At 41.1% G+C, this 18,464-nt stretch overlaps 1 protein-coding gene across 1 annotated transcript; it reads right to left on the bottom strand.

The window, feature by feature from the left end:
- Nucleotides 1-15,500, bottom strand: LOC121493106 (glutathione S-transferase A3). The gene is made up of 7 exons (XM_041758713.1): nt 15,376-15,500; nt 8,106-8,208; nt 6,875-6,926; nt 5,765-5,897; nt 2,910-3,051; nt 1,275-1,406; nt 1-401 (listed from the first exon to the last, which is right to left on the bottom strand). The coding sequence occupies exons 2-7, from the start codon at nt 8,190-8,192 to the stop codon at nt 276-278; spliced, it is 672 nt and encodes a 223-aa protein (XP_041614647.1). The 5' UTR covers nt 8,193-8,208; nt 15,376-15,500; the 3' UTR covers nt 1-275.
- Between the last annotated feature and the right edge of the window lie 2,964 nt (nt 15,501-18,464).

Genomic DNA, 18,464 nt, shown 5'->3' with positions numbered 1-18,464 from the left:
TGTTATGACAATTTTTTAATCAAAGAATCCATGACATTTTTCTCCTTTTATCTATGTTTGAGACCAAGAGAAACCCCAGGAGGTGATCGTGATTTGATATTTAATCAAAACAAAATGAATTGCTTTGCAACTAAATCTGCATAGTGAATTTGTAATGAAATTAGATTTTAAATTTTTGAGAAGTATCCTAGCCTTGTAATAGCCAGGATTTGGATTTAGATAACACATTTCATCTCAGGAGATTGGTCCTGCATGTGCTGGGCATCCATTCCTGTTCAGTTAATCCTGAAAATCTTCTTTGCTTGCTCTAAACTTTTCTCATCCAAGGGAGGCTTCCTTGGGCTGCCAGGCTGCAGAAACTTCTTCACGGTGGGGAGATTGCTGACTCTGGTTTTCAGGGCCTGCAAGGCACAAAGACACAGACTCAGAATGGAGCCAAAGACCAACCCCGTCATCAGCACAAGCCAGGGAATCAGAAATGTTCCTAGCAAGGACCACTGAGTCCCCTCCATCAGCACCACAGGGAGGCTGGGAAATGACACCCAGTGAGACACAAAGGTTGGAGGAAGAAAACACAGCTTAATACCATTTTCCCCCAAAGACATCTTTCTTTCAGACTCTATTCAGTTTCAGGTCCCCCTGCCTCCTTCCCTACACATAAACCCTATGGATTCATTGCTCTCATGCAACACAGGGAAGAGGAATGTGTCTGTCACATTTCGACACACATACAGTCTCCAGACAGACCATGAAGATATAGCAAAGCTGCCCTGGAATGGAAGACAGAAAATATAGAAAGGTAAACCATGAGACCAGGCAAAACAGTCATTCAGCCCACAGAGAGAGGAACAGGGAGAGAGGGAGACTCTGCCCAGAGAAACGTGATGTCTGCCATTAGGAGCAGGAGTGGAGGAAAGGAAGCAGAAGGAAGGAGACCTGCTCAGGCAGAAGTACGAAGGAAGGAGAGGGACACACCGGGATAAGGAAAACCCCAGAGAAAACGAGGACAGAAACCATAATGGAATAGGGATGTGGAGGTTGATGCTGAGCCCTGGGTCCTTCTCGTGGCAAAGACAATTTCTTCTTCACGGGGAAGCATCCACTTCATCCCTTGGCATGACAAGATTCTGAGCCTCAACCAGCCCCTAGGAGCTAACTCTGGAGGGAGTTCCAGGGCCAAGAAGATCTGCACAATGATGGGACCTGAGTCCAACTGTTAGATCCTCAGGTGGGAAATGTGAGCCTTCCCTCCTGAAGGCTGTGAGAGAGATCACCTTCAGCAGAGGGAAGTTGGCCAGAAGGCTGGAGTCAAGCTCTTCCACATAGTAGAGAAGTTCAACCAGGTGAATGTCAGCCCTGCTCAGCTTGTTGCCAACAAGGTAATCTTGTCCATGGCTCTTTAACACCTGGAGGATTTGAGGAATCACATCATGAGCTCAGGCACAGACAGCCTAAGACCCTCTGCTCCTCCTTGATGTCTCCAGCCCAACCTCCCCACCTCTCCTGACTCACTGAGGGAGTGTGGGCTTCAGACCCTCTGCATTGCCCCTGACTCAGTGAAACACTGGGTCTTGGCTATTCTTTCCCCTCTCCTCAGCTGAAACCCTGGCTAATGTCTCCCTAAAACATGTGTCCACTGTCTATCTCTTTCAACTATCCTGACATATGCAACTTCTCCTAATAAAATGTTGGGGAAATTAATGAAATTTATTAAGATATTCCAATAATATGCAAATGATAACGTGAAGAAAAAAACCCATGGCACCATCAACTTCAGGAAATTTTGCCAAATACCCTTTAAGGCTATGTACACATAGAAATATGGATAATTAATAGGCAAAGAACATAACACAATTTCAAATACTGTATAGTAATATACATTTTTCATTTATCTTATCATAGGGCTCACTCTGTAATTTCACAGTAGGGCTGTACTCAAATGGGATGACTGTTCAGGTCTTCATCATGTGAATGTGCCCCAAACTCTTAGCACCACAAGGGATAGGAGGATTTCCTGATTACTATGAATTCTTCCCTCCTTGAATAGGGCAAACACACAAGCAATCAATTAACATTTGTTCAGTGATTGACAGAATGACCTACTGCCTTATAAGGATGGGTATGTCTGTGTTAACCCTTTCATTTCTATGTATGACCCCCTGTATCTCCCACAATCTTTTTTTTTTTTTTTGGCCCATAGTTTTTATTTAGCACAATTTCAGGTTCTTTTGATCCCAAAATGTTCTCCTCTTACCTCCCAGGAGAAACGTTAACTAAGATACCAATCTATGTCTAGTGATGGAACTTTATTTCCTTAGTTTGCATGGTTTTCCTCTTAAGTCTAAAAGCCATGTCTTCAAGGATGTCAATGATTTTTTCTTAACACCTCTCCATCTGTCTGTTCCTCTCCATCCCACTGCCCCCATCTCTGTCTAGATACATCTCATCCATTCATCCTCAAAACACTACCATATTCTCCTGAAGGGCAACTTGTCTCATGTCTCCCTACACATGTTGCCAGAGTGTCTCCTGATGCATTGCTTTCATGGTATTCTTCTGAGATCAAAGCCCCTGCATGGTGCTCTGAAAGATCTATTTCAATCTCCAGTGTGGCTCTCAGAGCCTTCAACAGTCCAAGCTCTGACTGTGACCATAGAAGTCTGCCAGACAGAGAATTCTAGATTGGGTTCCTATTAGTTGAAGTCTTGCTGGAAAACTAAAACTTGGGTATAACTGGTACAATTCTTCCTCACAGTCAGTTTTTTATAAGATGCCTTGAGAGTCATACTAATGCTGCCTTAGTATTCAGGAAGGCCTCTGAAGCGACAATCAATGCCTGAGCAATGCCAGGCATCATCTTTCTTTGTGCTCTAAGTCCACAGCCCCAAAATACCCAACAGTCCACTTACTTTTTCAAACACGGGGAGATAACGATCTGTTGTTCTCTCTTTGATCAGAGTAATCTTGGCATCTTTTTGATCAGGTGGGCATAGAGGCAAAACCATGATCATTTCATTCAAATCTGCCATACCTTCTGTGTACATATCTATCCTGAAAGACAAAGTGGGCAAATTGTCAAATGTCTTCTGCCTTGATTTTATGTTATTTTATTTATTTTTTTAAAGATTCCATTTATCTAGTCACCAGAGACACAGAGAGAGAGAGAGAGGCAGAGACACAGGTAGAGGGAGAAGCAGGCTGCATTCAGGGAGCCCAACGTGGGACTCAATCCTGGGTCTCCAGGATCACGCCCTGGGCCGAAGGCGGCACTAAACTGCTGAACCACCGGGGCTGCCCTCGCCTTGATTTTATAGCTGAAAAATGTACAAGAACGGGCATCAGGAAGTGATAAAGTAGTTCAGCTCCCACCACATGCATTTTTATATGCAGGCATCCAGCTCTGATTTTTACTCGATTTGAACATTTCATTCAAGAACAACCTATCAAGGTAGGTTTATGTCTAAAATTCTCTTTATACCCATGACCAAAAAGAGGGACAGAGAACATTGGTGACCTGTCCAGAGTCACAAAGGAATTGGTGCAATCCTGTAAGTACCCCTAGGACCATACCCGGGACTTGCCATATCTGTGGTGACGTGTTCTGTGCACAAATGTAGTGTGACTCGTGTGGCTAAAACCTGCCATCTAAGTGATCTCTAGAGAGAGTCCCTGGCACAGCCATCCCAGTCATGGCACCTTCCTCTCTTGTCCTGTTACACCACCCAGGCCCATTTATACCAAACATTGGCAGGTTTTCCAATTATTTTCCACAACCTGTCCCCATGTAGTTGCCCATCCCTGGCTTTGTTTGCATTTCTCAAGTCTTCATCTAAAATGTCCCCTAAGGGACACCTGGGTGGCTCAGTGGTTGAGCATCTGCCTTTGGCTTCGGGTGTGATCCTGGAGTTCTGGGATCGAGTCCCACATCGGGCTCCCTGCAAGGAGCCTGCTTCTCCCTATGCCTATGTCTCTGCCTTTTCTCTGTGTCTTCATGAATAAATAAATAAAATCTAAAAATAAATTTAAAAATAAAAAAAGTAAAGAAAAGAAAAGAAAATATCCCCTAAAAGGGTGAAAATCTTTGTACATTGCAACTAGTACATACTCTAGGAGATTTGGTTTTATAGTTCCAAACTGGGTTTCCTATAAGAGTCTTTAAAATAAAATCTTTATTAATACATAATTCACATACCATAATGTATAAACTTCTCAAGTGTACAAGTTTGTGATTTTTAGTAAAGACACACAATTTGGGAAGCCAGGGTGGCTCCGCAGTTTAGCGCTGCCTTCAGCCCAGGGCATGATCCTGGAGACCTGGGATCAAGTCCCACGTCAAGCTCCCTGCATGGAGCCTGCTGCTCCCTCTGCCTGTGTCTCTGCCTCTCTTCTCTGTGTGTCTTACGAATAAATAAATAAAATCTTAAAAAAAAAAAAAAGAAGACACACAATTCTGTACCATCACCATACTCTAATTACAGAATATTTTCATATATCCAAAAGAAATGCTGTATGCTTCTATACTCATTCCAATTTCTTCCCTCCACAACCCCTGGCAACCTCTAAACTACTTTTTGTTTCCATAGATTTGAATGTTCTGGATATTTCATACAAATAGAATCATACAATCTGTGCCTTTGTGTCTGGTTTATGTAACATGATGTTTGCCAGGTTTATCTGTGTTGTACTATGCATCCATACTTCATTCCTTTTCATGGCCAAATAATATTCCATTGATGAACAGGCCAATATTCCAACCATGCACATTCATGTCATTTCTACTGTTTGAACATTAAGAACAACACTGCTATAACCATTTGGAGTTTTCTTTGTTTTTTTTTTAATTTTATTAATTTATTCATGAGAGACATAGAGAAAGAAGCAGAGACACAGGCAGAGGCAGAAGCAGGCTCCCCATGGGGAGCCTGATGTGGGACTCAATCCCAGGACTCCAGGATCATGCTTGAGCCAAAGGCAGATGCTCAACCACTGAGCCACCCAGGCGTCCCATGCTATAATCATTTGCATAAAAGATCTAGTGTGGATATATTTTCAATTATCTTATGTGTATACTAGTAATGGAGTTGCTAGCATATGGTGACTCTATGTGTAACTTTTTGAGTAACAGCACCTTCTGAGATTTAAATTTCAATCTTGTGGTCCCATCACAACAGAGAAGAGAACCCATAGATATGGTTGTAGTGACTAAAATCTAGCTACTTCAGTCCTGTATCAAAATGGTCAAGATAACCTTGGCATCTGGATAACAAGGCTGTGCTAACCCTTGTCAAGTGGCTAGTCTATATAACAGGCTGATAAGTGAAGTTCTTGGTCATCATTCTTGTAATTTAAGAACCTTTAGAATGAGCTCCTTTGGATCCTTCTGTTCCCCAGCCTTATCTGCTAGACACTCAGACACATTGTCCTTTGTCTCTAGCTGTTGACTAGTATCTAGCTCCTAAAGGCCTGAGTACCTGGAGTGATGATTCCACCATCTTTCTGACTTTATAGTTCATCAGCATTCAGAAAACTGTGTCACCATATGTGCTCTATCCATGGACTGCTTCCTCTTCTGTAACCCCACTTGATGAATCCACTTCAGGTGGAATCCCTCATCCTCACAGCTCTCTGTGGTGTTGGACCTTAACCTATACCACCAAGTCCTATGGCACTACTGGCCATGATCTTCCTGACAGTCCTGCTCACCCAAGGAAGAAACCAAATTTTCATATTAATCATTCATGAAAAAGCAGAAAAAATACCGTACAGGGCTCTCTCCTTTATGTCTTTCCCATAGAGGTTGTATTTGGTGGCAATGTAGTTGAGAATGGCTCTGGTCTGTACCAGCTTCATTCCATCAATTTCCACCATTGGCACTTGCTGGAACATCAGACTTCCATCTTTTAAAGGAGAAAAGAAGAAGTAGAGTGAAATGTTTTATGGATCATTACTCTTTTAGCATGAAAAAACATTTGTTGCCATGACCTAACATATAAAAGGAAACAAAAAATTATTGCCTGGTCACATTTCAACAAAACAGCATTTTGCTTTTAGCTTCCTATAATCCTCTTTGCTCAATCTGCCTCTTACTTTTCACCTATTATTTCATTTATCTTTTTATTTCCCATGTAGATACATGGTAGGTTTCTGTGTTTTTTGCAGTTGATTTACTTTCATGGATGTTTTAGGAAATTTTGAGAGAAGCTACAACAGGGCCACCATGACATGCATTTCAAATGAGAAGTCCTTTGGAACTTATGCCATTAGGGCCAATGCTAAAAGAGATTTTTATGTAGGGTGTTTTATGTGCTCTTCCAATTCTCCTAGTGGACAGTTTATGCAGGTCAGGCCCTGTTTTCTTGAGTATGCTGATGTTTGTAGTGTTGGACCTTGTTCTTCATCTCCCTCTTCATATTGTCACCTGGACTTTCAACTAATCCATCATCTCATTCTCTGAGTCTATAATATTGCTGAGTATTCGCTTGTCAACCCTACCAGAGAAAAGAACTCATAGAAACTGCTGGCCTATTTCTACTTTTTTGTTCAACTGCATGTGTTTGAGAGTCCTTGGATGGGCAGGCGATGTGAGATCCTGAACGGACCCAGCTCACTCAGGGTACGAAAAAGCTAGCGAGAGCAAAGAGAGGGAATTCACAGGGAAGGGGGCATGGTTTTTTTAGCAGATACTCAGAGTTCAAGCCCTTCCTAGCCCTGAGTGAGATGGAAGACCTGCCCAAGGAGACCCCCTTACATTGGAGCCACTTTTCTTCCTTTTCACCACTCCCAATTCCCATCACATTCACACATAAGTGTTAAAACCTCAACTTATGACTTCTACCCAATACCCTCATCCAAGGAATTAGATTCTTGGTCTTACCATTTTTTAATTTATCCAAGTCTTCTGGAGTACCTATAAATTTCTCTTCAAACTGAAAAGCAGAAACAGTGAATTAGTTACACCTACAATACCAACATTGCTTCTTTAAAACCATCTAAGATCAGGATGCCTGGGTAACTCAGCAGTTGAGCATCTGCCTTTGGCTCAGGTTGTGATTCCGGGGTCCTGGGTTTGAGTCCTGCATCAAGCTCTGTCTATCTTTCCGCCTCTCTGTCTCTCATGAATAAATAAATAAAATCTTTAATAAAAAAATAAAATCATCTAAGATCAAGTTTCATGTTTCTAATTTTTGCCCACAGGCCATAAATGATATTTTGTAGTTTGCTTAAATCCAAATCCAAATAATGCCTAGACACTGTGGTTAATTTCCTTAAGTTATTTAATTGTTTATGTTCTTTGATGAGAGGAAATTTTAATAATGTATTAGGTCAAGTCTGTTCATCTGTCTCTTTTTTTAAAAGATTTTATTTATTTATTTGAGAGAGTGAGAGAGAGAGAAAGCCTGAGCAGGGAGAGAGGCAGAGTGAGAGGGAAAAGAAGACTCTCTACTGATCAGAGAGCCTGATGTGGGGCTCCATTCCAGAACCTGAGATCATGACCTGAGCCGAAGGCAGAAGCTTAGCCAACTGAGCCACCTAGGCACCCCAAATCTGTTAATCTCTGTCTGTCTTTAATTTTTACTTATTCATTTGAGACAGAGAGAGAAAAAGAGAGCAAGAGTAGGGGGGTAGAGGCAGAGGGAAATGGAGAAGCAGACTCCCCGCTGAGTGAGAAGCCCAATGTGGGGCTCAATCCTGGGACCTGGACTCAGGTCATGACCTGAGCTGAAGGGAGATGCTTAACCATCTGAGCAACCCAGATGCTCCTGTTCATCTTTTAATAGCTGACAATTTTTTTTCTTTTTTTAGAGAGAGCATGAGTGTGGGGTGAGAGGTTGTCAGAGGGTAAGGGAGAGAGAATCCTAAGCAGACTCCACACCCAGTGCAGAGCCCAATGCAGGATTTAGTCTTATGACCCTGAGTTCATGACCTAAGCCAAAATCAAGAGTTGGACACTTGACTAATCCACCCAGGCACCCCAAACTGACAATTTTTTTAATGCAAAACTCTTGACATTTCATTTAATAAGAAAATTCTTTTAGTTTATGTGAGAAAAGTACTTTGATAGAGTCAATTTGAGATCCAACTTAAGATGAGGACTCAGATCTAACCTCTACTCCAGCTGAAGCCAGGAGCCACCGGATGGACTCCATTCTGCCTCGTCCATTGAAGTAGTGAAGCTTGGGCTTCCCCGCCATGGTAGTCTCTGGATTTCTTTAAATATGAATCAAAGAACAAATGAATTAATTAATTAACATATGAACGATACCACAGAAGAAAAATGTACTTTTTGATATAGGGTCAAATAGTACCGACAACGCTAAAGGAATATCTTTCCTCAGGACAGAATTGGAAAAGTCCCTAGCATGTCTTTCACGGCCAAAATCATCATCCATCAGTAGCCAACCATGGGAAATTGTTCCAAATCATGCCCATGTCTCCACTGGGTAAAATCTGTTTGTCTTGGCAGGCTAATAGGTGGGAGTGTATGGTAAGGATTTAAGTATGGGTATTAGCAGGACAGGAAAGGATTAGAGAATTAATATTTATTGAAAATCTCCTAATGATCATGACCCAGTGTTAGTCCCTTTGGATATATTATTTCTTTAATCTTCATAACAACTCTATCAACTAGTTATTATCATATCATATCATATCATATCAGCTAATGAGAACAAGGTTCAGAGGTGAAAAGATGGGTCCACAGTCATTCTTTAGTTAGTGATGGACATAGAAACCCACACCTAGGACTAAAAAGAGTAGGGCTAGAACCCACACAAGTGCTGGCCCTGTGAGGGTCATTGAAACCAGAGTACTTCACTGATAAGAAAGGGAGGCGGGACAGAGTTAGTCCTCCACTCCTTGGCTGTTATGCTGCTTTTGCTTAGAGCAAAAGTAGGGCTGAGACTCACCCTTAGCTCGAAAGACCCTAGTTCTTTCCATAGACACAGGATATTAATTCTTTTCTTTTTTTGGCGGGGGAGGTGGTGGGGGATGGGAGGAGGAATTCTACAATTCACCTTTACTTGATACACTTTATAATCTAGAGAAAGGGATATTACTCCATTAAATTTACAGTAAATGGAACAGAACTAACATTTCTTCAGTGTCTGTCACACAATGGGCATTCTCACCTATTTATCTTCATTTCATCCTACAAAAATCACCTGAGGTGGCTTCTGTTATTACTGTCATCTTAAAATTGATGATACTGAGGTTTCTAGAATAACTTGCCCAAAGTAAGTGGTAGAATTGAGATTCAAACCCATTTTTATTCAAACCAAAAGCTTTATTTTCTATATTGGTATTTTTAAAATATTCATGACAATCCTTCAGTGGATTGTGAAACCCACCAATTTTTTAAATGAAGCAGAAGAAAATCGACAATATCTGCATGCATTATGTGTAGAAACATAAACATCTTTTCATGAGGTTTTAGCTTCAAATATGTTTGTTGTGTGTATGGACGGGTGCGTGAGTACACACGCATCTGATCAGTATAATGGTGAGGGATACTTTGGTTCTGCTTGGTCAACAAACTTTGAAAGCCCTTGGTCCATCCCAGCCTGCATGACAAATGAACAAAGCATGGGGCAGCCTGGGTGGCTCAGCAGTTTAGCGCCACCTTCACACCAGGGCCTGATCCTGGAGACCCGGGATGGAGTCCCACGTCGGGCTCCCTGCATGGAGCCTGCTTCTCCCTCAGCCTGTCTCTCTCTCTCTCTCTCTCTCTCTCTCATGAATGAATAAATAATAAAAATTTAAAAAAATAGAAATGAACAAAGCGGGGAATCAGATAAGGAAACTCAATGGCTTAAACAATGGATGTTCTAACATAGATATGAATAAAAACACACAGGACTCCTTAAAAGCAGGAGTCCCAAAGCCAGGTCTTAAGGAGGAACAGCTGCATATTCTGTGCAAATCTCAGGTTCTGTTTACAAAATATTAAGATTCTCTTGCAGGGATGCCTGAGTGACTCAGTGGTTGAGCATATGCCTTTGGCTCAGGGTGTGATCCTGGAGTCCCAGAAAGGAATATTGCATCAGGTTCCCCGCAGGGAGCATCCTTCTCCCTTGGCCTAAGTCTCTGCCTCTCTCTCTGTGTCTCTCATGAATAAATAAATAAAATCTAAAAAAAAAAAAAAAAGATTCTCTTGCAAAATTTTGTTGTGAAATCTGAGACAAAAGATATCTCTCTTTACCCAAGGCATTGTGGGAAGCAAAGGCAGAAGGAAATGTAGATAAGATTAAATGTCTCTATAACCTGTAGCCCATTGATAAATACTTGAGATAGGCAGAGTATAACACTCCTCCAGGAAACTCCCAACTGTCTTACTGTTAATGCTTTGCTAGAGGGGAAAACAACTTTAGCTTGACAGTAGCAAGGCCTCTGCTATCCTGTGAATCTTCTTTAGCATATGAAAGTCCTTTTGGAACATCCCTCATCTTTACTTTCCCCCAACCTCTATGTATATAATCTGTTGCTCCTCACAATCCTGGGTATCTCTTCCAGCCATTAAAATCACCTTTTTTTGCACCAAAAATGTTTCATTAATTCTGGGTAATAGGCTCTGGACCCCAACAACACTACTCCAAAAAACTATATCAAATGTATATATCTCTGAAAAAGTGCATGTGACTTGAATTTCAGATATCAAAATGTTTTCAACATCCACATTTTTCATGTGGGACTCAATAATTCTAACCTTTATAAAGTAAAGAATTGCTGGGACACCTGGGTGGCTCAGTGGGTTAAGCATCTGCCTTCAGCTCATATCATGATCCCAGGGTCCTGGGGTAGAGCCCCCAGTCGAGCCCCCAGTGGAGACCCCAGTCCAGGGCCCAGTCGCCCAGTCGGGCTCCCTGCTCAGTGGGGAGCCTGCTTCTCCCTCACCCTCTGCCCCTCTCTCCCCCTACCCTCATGCTTTCTCTTGTGCTCTATGTATATTAAATAAATAAATAAAATCTTAAAAAAAAAAAAGAAAGAAAGGAAAGAACAGTTTGGAAACATACTTACCTAAGTCTTCTGTCTTGTAACTGGAGATTTTGTTTATTGTACTTTCTTATCATGGGGACTGGAGGTGTGTGTGACTCAGCAGAATGAAAAGGAGAATGGAGCTTATACTAAGTGTGTTAAAGTACAGATCACAGGGCTGTGATAAAAGTCCTCACACTGCCTTACCTATTGACTGAAGGTCAGGATACAAAAGGAAATAATGTTTGTCTTAATAATATTTTATCACTAGGCCCCCCGGGTAAGCAACTTTGTTCCCCTTTTGAATGGGAGGTCACCAGAGGCCTGATGGAGACTGGGGCAAAGGGTGTCAAAGAACTTTGCCTGATCGACTGAAAATGAGAACTGGACAGACTCAATGATTGGCCATAGAGCTACACACGGAGATTCCTGATTTGTGCTCTCGATCTGGTGAGTGTGATCACCCCCTAGGACAACTCGAGGAAACAGCTTCTAATGTCCTATTTTAAAGATGAGGAAATTGAAGTACAAAGAGACAAAGTACCTTTCCTACACTCACAGGTTTTTGGAACTCATCTGATTTCAAGTCCAGGGCTCTTCCAGGAAACCATGTAACACTTTGACACCTTTTATGCTTCTCTCCAAGACCCTTGTTTATTTGCTCCCATTCAGAACCCATTAGCCAACTAACAGATGGGGGAGGCAGAGGGTGAAACAGAATTCACAAGTTCCTTTCTTGTTAGCTTATTTACAGGAGCATGATAAGAAGAATATTAATAAAAGCAGACCTCGCTTTACGTTGACATCCTAAAGAACTAGGAGTAAAATGAGCACTTATATGTTTTACCTGAATAAGAAAGTAGACTTATATTCCTTGAAAGGAGAATATCCTATGATAATTCCAGTAGTAGATGAAAGGAGTTATTGTCACTGGATGTGGCCCTAAATCACAGTGTGTGGATTAGAGAGCGAGAAGGGAGCCTTAGAGACAAATGCCAACTCCTCTGCTTCAGAGTACATAATCTCAGCCAGGTTGTTAAGTGTCTGCACATCAATTTTGTCTTCTAAAAACAGAGATAGTTACATCTACTCTTGAGGCCTGTTGAGAAGTGCAGTGAGATCGTGTACATAAAACTCATAATAGGGATCCCTGTTCCTGGGAGAAGATGGGTCTCTGAGCACATTGGGTAGCGCACATCTTTCTTCTATCTCTATCTATCTATCATCTATCAATCTATCTCTATCATCTATATCTATCTATCTATCTATCTATCTATCTATCTATCTATCTATCATCTATCTCATCTATCTGCCTATTTATCAATCACCTTGTGTATCTATCTATCTCTTGACCCAGAGCGCTCCAGTAGGAATCAGATTTCACATGTATCCAGATGTTGTTTCACAGAGTCATACAATCATTTATTTGGCTTGTGTTGATTAGTCAGTTTCACACGGTGACATTGACTGTGTGCTAACCCGAATTGCAGGACTTTTGATGAAGGTTCGGGGAGGTCTGGCACATCATGAAACACCACCTTTGGTAGCCTCAAGACGTCAGCAGATTTCTGGTTCTGCCCCTACCACATGCAACCCCCAGTGTCTCTCACCTCTGGTCCACCCCCACCCTACCAGCTCCCCAACCCAGGCATTCTGGAGTCTATCCTGTCTCCAGGCTCCTCCATGAGTTCCAGCCCTGTGAGTGGCACCACTAGGCAACAGCACTAGTGCAGAGTCTCACTGTCAACACTTGAAAATGATCGCTTCTCTCCAACATCCTCTTCCTTACCTGGTAATAGCTATTTCACTGAACCTCCTTTAACACTTTGTTTCTGGTTGATGTATAATGTATTTCCTGCTTTCAAGAAGTTTCCTTCCAACTTTCTTGACTAAATCATTGAGCACTGTCCTGTACTAAGGAAACAATGGCTGCATGGGAAGGAGATAGGAGCCTTATTTGGTTCTTGCCCGAAAAGGTCTGTAGACAACAGCAGCACACAAAGGGCCCAGTAGTGACTCCAATTTAATTGGTCCCAACCCCCAAATCATGATTCTCTTGGCCAAGCAAGCCATAGCAAGGTGAAGGCTGCCAGGCTGTAAGCCAAAGATACTGAGCCTTCTGTCCAGGCTGGATCCCTCCTCCAGGGGCTGCCTGACATACTCAATCCCTCTCCCACCTCTACTTATCTGCCCTCCTGCCCTTCAAAGTAGGATCATGCCTCATCCTTGTCAACCCTGCTCTCTTTAGCACCTTGCAAAGTGCTTTTCCTCATTGCCATGTCAGTAGGTACTGCCATAGGTACTGTTTTCCCATGGATTCTGTTATACCTACAGGGTTCCTGGATTGTTACAGTGATGTCACTATGCCTCTAGTCTCACCTGTACAAAACCTGTCTTTCCCCATGAATATGAACACTGCGGCAGCACATTGTTGACTCTAACATTCTGATTCCATGGGACACCTGGGTGGCTCAGTGGTTGAGCATCTGCCTTTGGCTCGGGGTGTGGTCCTGGGGTCCCAGGATCAAGTCCTGCATCAAGCTCCCTGCATGGAGCCTGCTTTTCCCTCTGCCTCTGTCTCTGTCTCTCTGTGTCTCTCATGAATAAAGAAATAAAATCTTAAAAAAAAAAAAAAAAAGACTTCCTGAGTTTGGGAGTTTGAGAATTCATGTAAGCTTGGGAGTAAGAGAATTCATGTAAGAATCATTAAGTGATTCTTAAATGGGGATTATTTTGCTACCGAGCACCCTGAAGGCTAGACATTGTTGGTTTGTCAAAACCAGAAGGGAAAAAACAAACAAACAAACAAAAGGGAGGGTGTTAACACATCAGTTGGGAGGAGATGCCTCTGATGTGGCATGAGGCCGTGCTTGATGTGCCTCTGAATGCCTTTTATCTACTACTAGTCATTCTGCATTTTATCTGCCTATTTTTCATCAACCTTGTTATCCTAACACACACATTTATTGGATATTTAGTTGGAAATATATTACACTTGAAATTGCAATTGCCTACTGTATCTATGTAGTCTTTCCAGGATAGAGAGCATGGCCATTTTGGAAAATACAGTCATGCTCCTGTTATCCATTGGCACTTATCATTCTACTCTTGGGCTGTTTGTCAATGGCCCTAGGATGGAACCTCACCCCCACACTGTGCTCTTTCTAGAAGTACTGAATGAAATGGAAAGAAACTGTGAGAATGTAAACTGTATCAACAGTATTGATGAAGTGACTATTTCTTGTAAAACTTGTAAATAAACTATCACTGTAAATATTTTAAAGGTGTGAAGTTTCCAAATTTGAGGAAATACATGTGTTAACACCATTGTCAAGCACATTCTTTAAAACTAATTAAATGTGCATTTCTATAATAAATATTTATTAATTACAAAAATAAAATACCAATCAGCTGGACCGTTCCCCATAACAGAGAATAAGCCCGCCTAAAATGTCAATAGTACTAAGGTTGTGAAACACTGCTCCAGCCCTTCTCTATGTTTGACATGAGCTGATTGAATCCTAGAGAGAGAATGGGCCTTGCCAGCTCTCTAGTCAGAGCCAAGATTTGGAATCTGGTTCTGCTGACATTCACACTAAATTTTTTCTATTATACTAAGTCTTAATTTTTAGTTTTCACATGCTACATAGCATTGTAGGATCATAATTCACAACTGTTGTGTGTTGACTACAATAGTTCTCCTTATCTGCATGGCTATGTTCCAAGATCCCTAGTGGATGCCTGCAACCAGGAGAGTACCAAACCCTATATATACTATGATTTGTCTATACATACATACATACATACCTATGATGAGGTTTAATTCATAAATTAGGCACAGTAGGAAGTTATCAACAATGACTAATAATAAAATAGAACAATTATAAAAATAGGCTGTAATAAAAGTGATGTGCATTTATAACATGAATATTTTTCTTTCTGGAATTTTCCATTTAATATTTTCAGACTGTAGTCACCATGGGTAACTGAAACTACAGAAAGCAAAACACACATTAGGGGAACCTCCATACCTACAGAGAAAGTAAGGCTGGCACAAACACCTACACTCTCTCTTGCACTGGCCATAGTCTCAGATTGCTGAAATGGTTTCATTCTTTTTCCCCTCATATCATTAATTCTTTTCTATCTAAATTCTCCTGCCCTAGATTTCAAATCTCTTCATTTTTACATTTCTGTAAAGCAATGTATCCAACAGCATTGAATTTATCTAACAGCAATTGAATAAACAACTCTTGATCTGTCCCTTAAACACATCAAGAATGCACAATGTGAGTATAAAATAGATTTTTCCTGGGGCTAAGGACACATTTTAAAGTAGTTTTCTGGTGACCTAGAGATGACGATGTGAGACAATGTCTAAAGATTTATGAAAGCAGTACTTACCTCACTAAAGTCTCTCTCCCACGAGGCTCAGCAGCTCCCGTGCCAACCCCTTATGCGTTTATAAGCTCTTTGACAGTAAGTAATGCCTCCTCTCTGACTAGGGGCCAATAGAGTTCAGTGAAAGAAAAGTCACTCCCACAGTGTTCAGGGCCTTGGCTCCCAAGCTAGATTAGAAGGAAATGACAAGTCATCATCCTCTTATGAAATAACTAGTTAATATGTTCCTTTTCAAGGTTGGCAATTAAAAGATTAAACAAACAATTTCAGACTGATTGGACTCTCTCTGTCAGTAGGTGAGGTATGGCTTTTGGGAGGAATTGTGAGGTTTTCACGAATTGGATGCCAGGACCAAGGATGAAAAACCCTTAACATGAGCCTAGCAGGGAGCTAATGTCAGTAAATGGAAAACAGATCTCTGGTTTATATTGGGTTTTAGATAAAATTCAGGGCACCCAATTAAATGTGAATTTCAGACAGATAATAAATGATTTTTTTGGTACTGGCACCAAAATAGACATACTAGATCAATGGAACAGAAGAGAGAGAGCCTAGAAACAGATTCATGATTATATGGTCAATTAATCTTCAACAAAGGAGACAAGAATACACAGTGGGGAAAAACAGAGTCTCTTCAACAAATGATGCTGGAAAAACTGGACAACAACATGCAAAAGAATGAAACTGGACCACTTTCCTACACCATACACAAAAATAAACTCAAAAGGGATTAAAGATCTAAATGTGAGACCTGAAACCATAAAAATCCTAGAAGAGAACACAGGTAATAATTTCTCTGATATCAGCCTTAGCAGCATTTTTCTAGATATGTCTCCTCAGGCAAGGAACTATATCAAAATTTTAAAATTTGCACAAAGCAGAAACAATCAACAAAATAAAAAGGCAACCTCCTGAATAGGAGATCTTTTCAAATGATCCATCTGCTATGGGGTTAATATCCAAATATATATATATATAGAACTTATACAACTCAACACCCACAAAACAAATAATCCAGTTTAAAAATGGGCAGAAAATGTGAACAGACATTTCTCCAAAGAAGACATATGGATAACTAACAGACACATGAAAAGATGCTCAATATCACTGATCATGCGGTAAATGCAAATCAAGACCACAATGAAATATCACGTCACTCCAGTCAGAATCACTAAAATCAAAAAAACAAGGAGCAACAAGTGTTGATGAGAATGTGGAGAAAAAGGAACCCTTGTGCCCTGTTGGTAGGAATAGTATGGTGCCACCACTGTGGAAAACAGTATGGAGGTTCCTCAAAATTTAAAATTACAAAAAATAATAATAATAATACAAAAAAATTTTTAAATTACAATGACCATATGATCCAGTAATTCCATTACTGGTTATTTGCCCAAAGAACATGAAAACACTAATAAAAAAATATATACACCCCTATGTTTATTGCAGTATTATTTACAATAGCCAAGGTATAGAAGCAACCCAAGTGTCCATGGATAAATGAATGGATAAAAAGAATGAAGATATATATATATATATACACACACACATATACAATGGAATATGACTCAGTCATAAAAAAAGAATGAAATCTTGCCATCTGCTACAACATGGATAGATCTAGAGGGTATAATGCTAAGTGAAGAAAGTCAATCAGAAAAGACAAATACCATATCGTTTCACTCATATGTGGAATACTAAGAGTCAGATGTTGATCTGACTGAGCCACCTATGCATCCCACAAACATTTTTATTGTTAGAAGAAAAATGGCTCCCTAGAAGAAACAAGAACATTTCTTTATGCTGTTACCCAGAGGGGTAGTTATTTTCCTGTGGGTATATGAGAATGTCAGATATGAGTTTCTACACTCAACTCTTTGAGAGGCTAGGTGACAAATGTTAATATGACAATTCCTACAAAGATTAAAGGAGACCACATAACCTGTTTTCCTTTGTCATTTAATTTTTAATTCAAGAAAGAGACGAGATAGAAGAATTGAAAATCTGATTTTATATTTGATCCTAATGAAAAAGAATAAATTATACTAAAATCTGCTTATGGGAGTTTTATTATTTAATTATCACTAAACCTTGGCAATGCTTTCCTGCCTCACAATAGCCAGGATTTAGATTTAGGTAACATACCTCATTGCTGGAAAACCTCAGCAGACTGGCCCTGCATGTGCTGGGCATCCATTCCTGCTTCATTTGATCCTGAAAATCTTTGCTTGCTCTAAACTTTTCTCATCCAAGGGAGGCTTCCTTGGGCTGCCAGGCTGCAGAAACTTCTTCACGGTGGGGAGATTGCTGACTCTGGTTTTCAGGGCCTGCAAGGCACAAAGACACAGACTCAGAATGGAGCCAAAGACCAGCCCCGTCATCAGCACAAGCCAGGGAATCAGAAATGTTCCTAGCAAGGACCACTGAGTCCCCTCCATCAGCACCACAGGGAGGCTGGGAAATGACACCCAGTGAGACACAAAGGTTGGAGGAAGAAAACACAGCTTAATACCATTTTCCCCCAAAGACATCTTTCTTTCAGACTCTATTCAGTTTCAGGTCCCCCTGCCTCCTTCCCTACACATAAACCCTACGGATTCATTGCTCTCATGCAACACAGGGAAGAGGAATGTGTCTGTCACATTTCGACACACATACAGTCTCCAGACAGACCATGAAGATATAGCAAAGCTGCCCTGGAATGGAAGACAGAAAATATAGAAAGGTAAACCATGAGACCAGGCAAAACAGTCATTCAGCCCACAGAGAGAGGAACAGGGAGAGAGGGAGACTCTGCCCAGAGAAACGTGATGTCTGCCATTAGGAGCAGGAGTGGAGGAAAGGAAGCAGAAGGAAGGAGACCTGCTCAGGCAGAAGTACGAAGGAAGGAGAGGGACACACCGGGATAAGGAAAACCCCAGAGAAAACGAGGACAGAAACCATAATGGAATAGGGATGTGGAGGTTGATGCTGAGCCCTGGGTCCTTCTCGTGGCAAAGACCATTTCTTTTTCTCGGGGAAGCATCCACTTCATCCCTTGGCATGACAAGATTCTGAGCCTAAACCAGCCCCTAGGAGCTAACTCTGGAGAGAGT

This window comes from Vulpes lagopus, chromosome 1 (assembly GCF_018345385.1).
Source record: "Vulpes lagopus strain Blue_001 chromosome 1, ASM1834538v1, whole genome shotgun sequence".
Classification (NCBI taxonomy): Eukaryota; Metazoa; Chordata; class Mammalia; order Carnivora; family Canidae; genus Vulpes; species Vulpes lagopus.
Note: the sequence above shows the minus strand (reverse complement) of the source record. Positions and strands in the feature narration are given on the sequence as shown.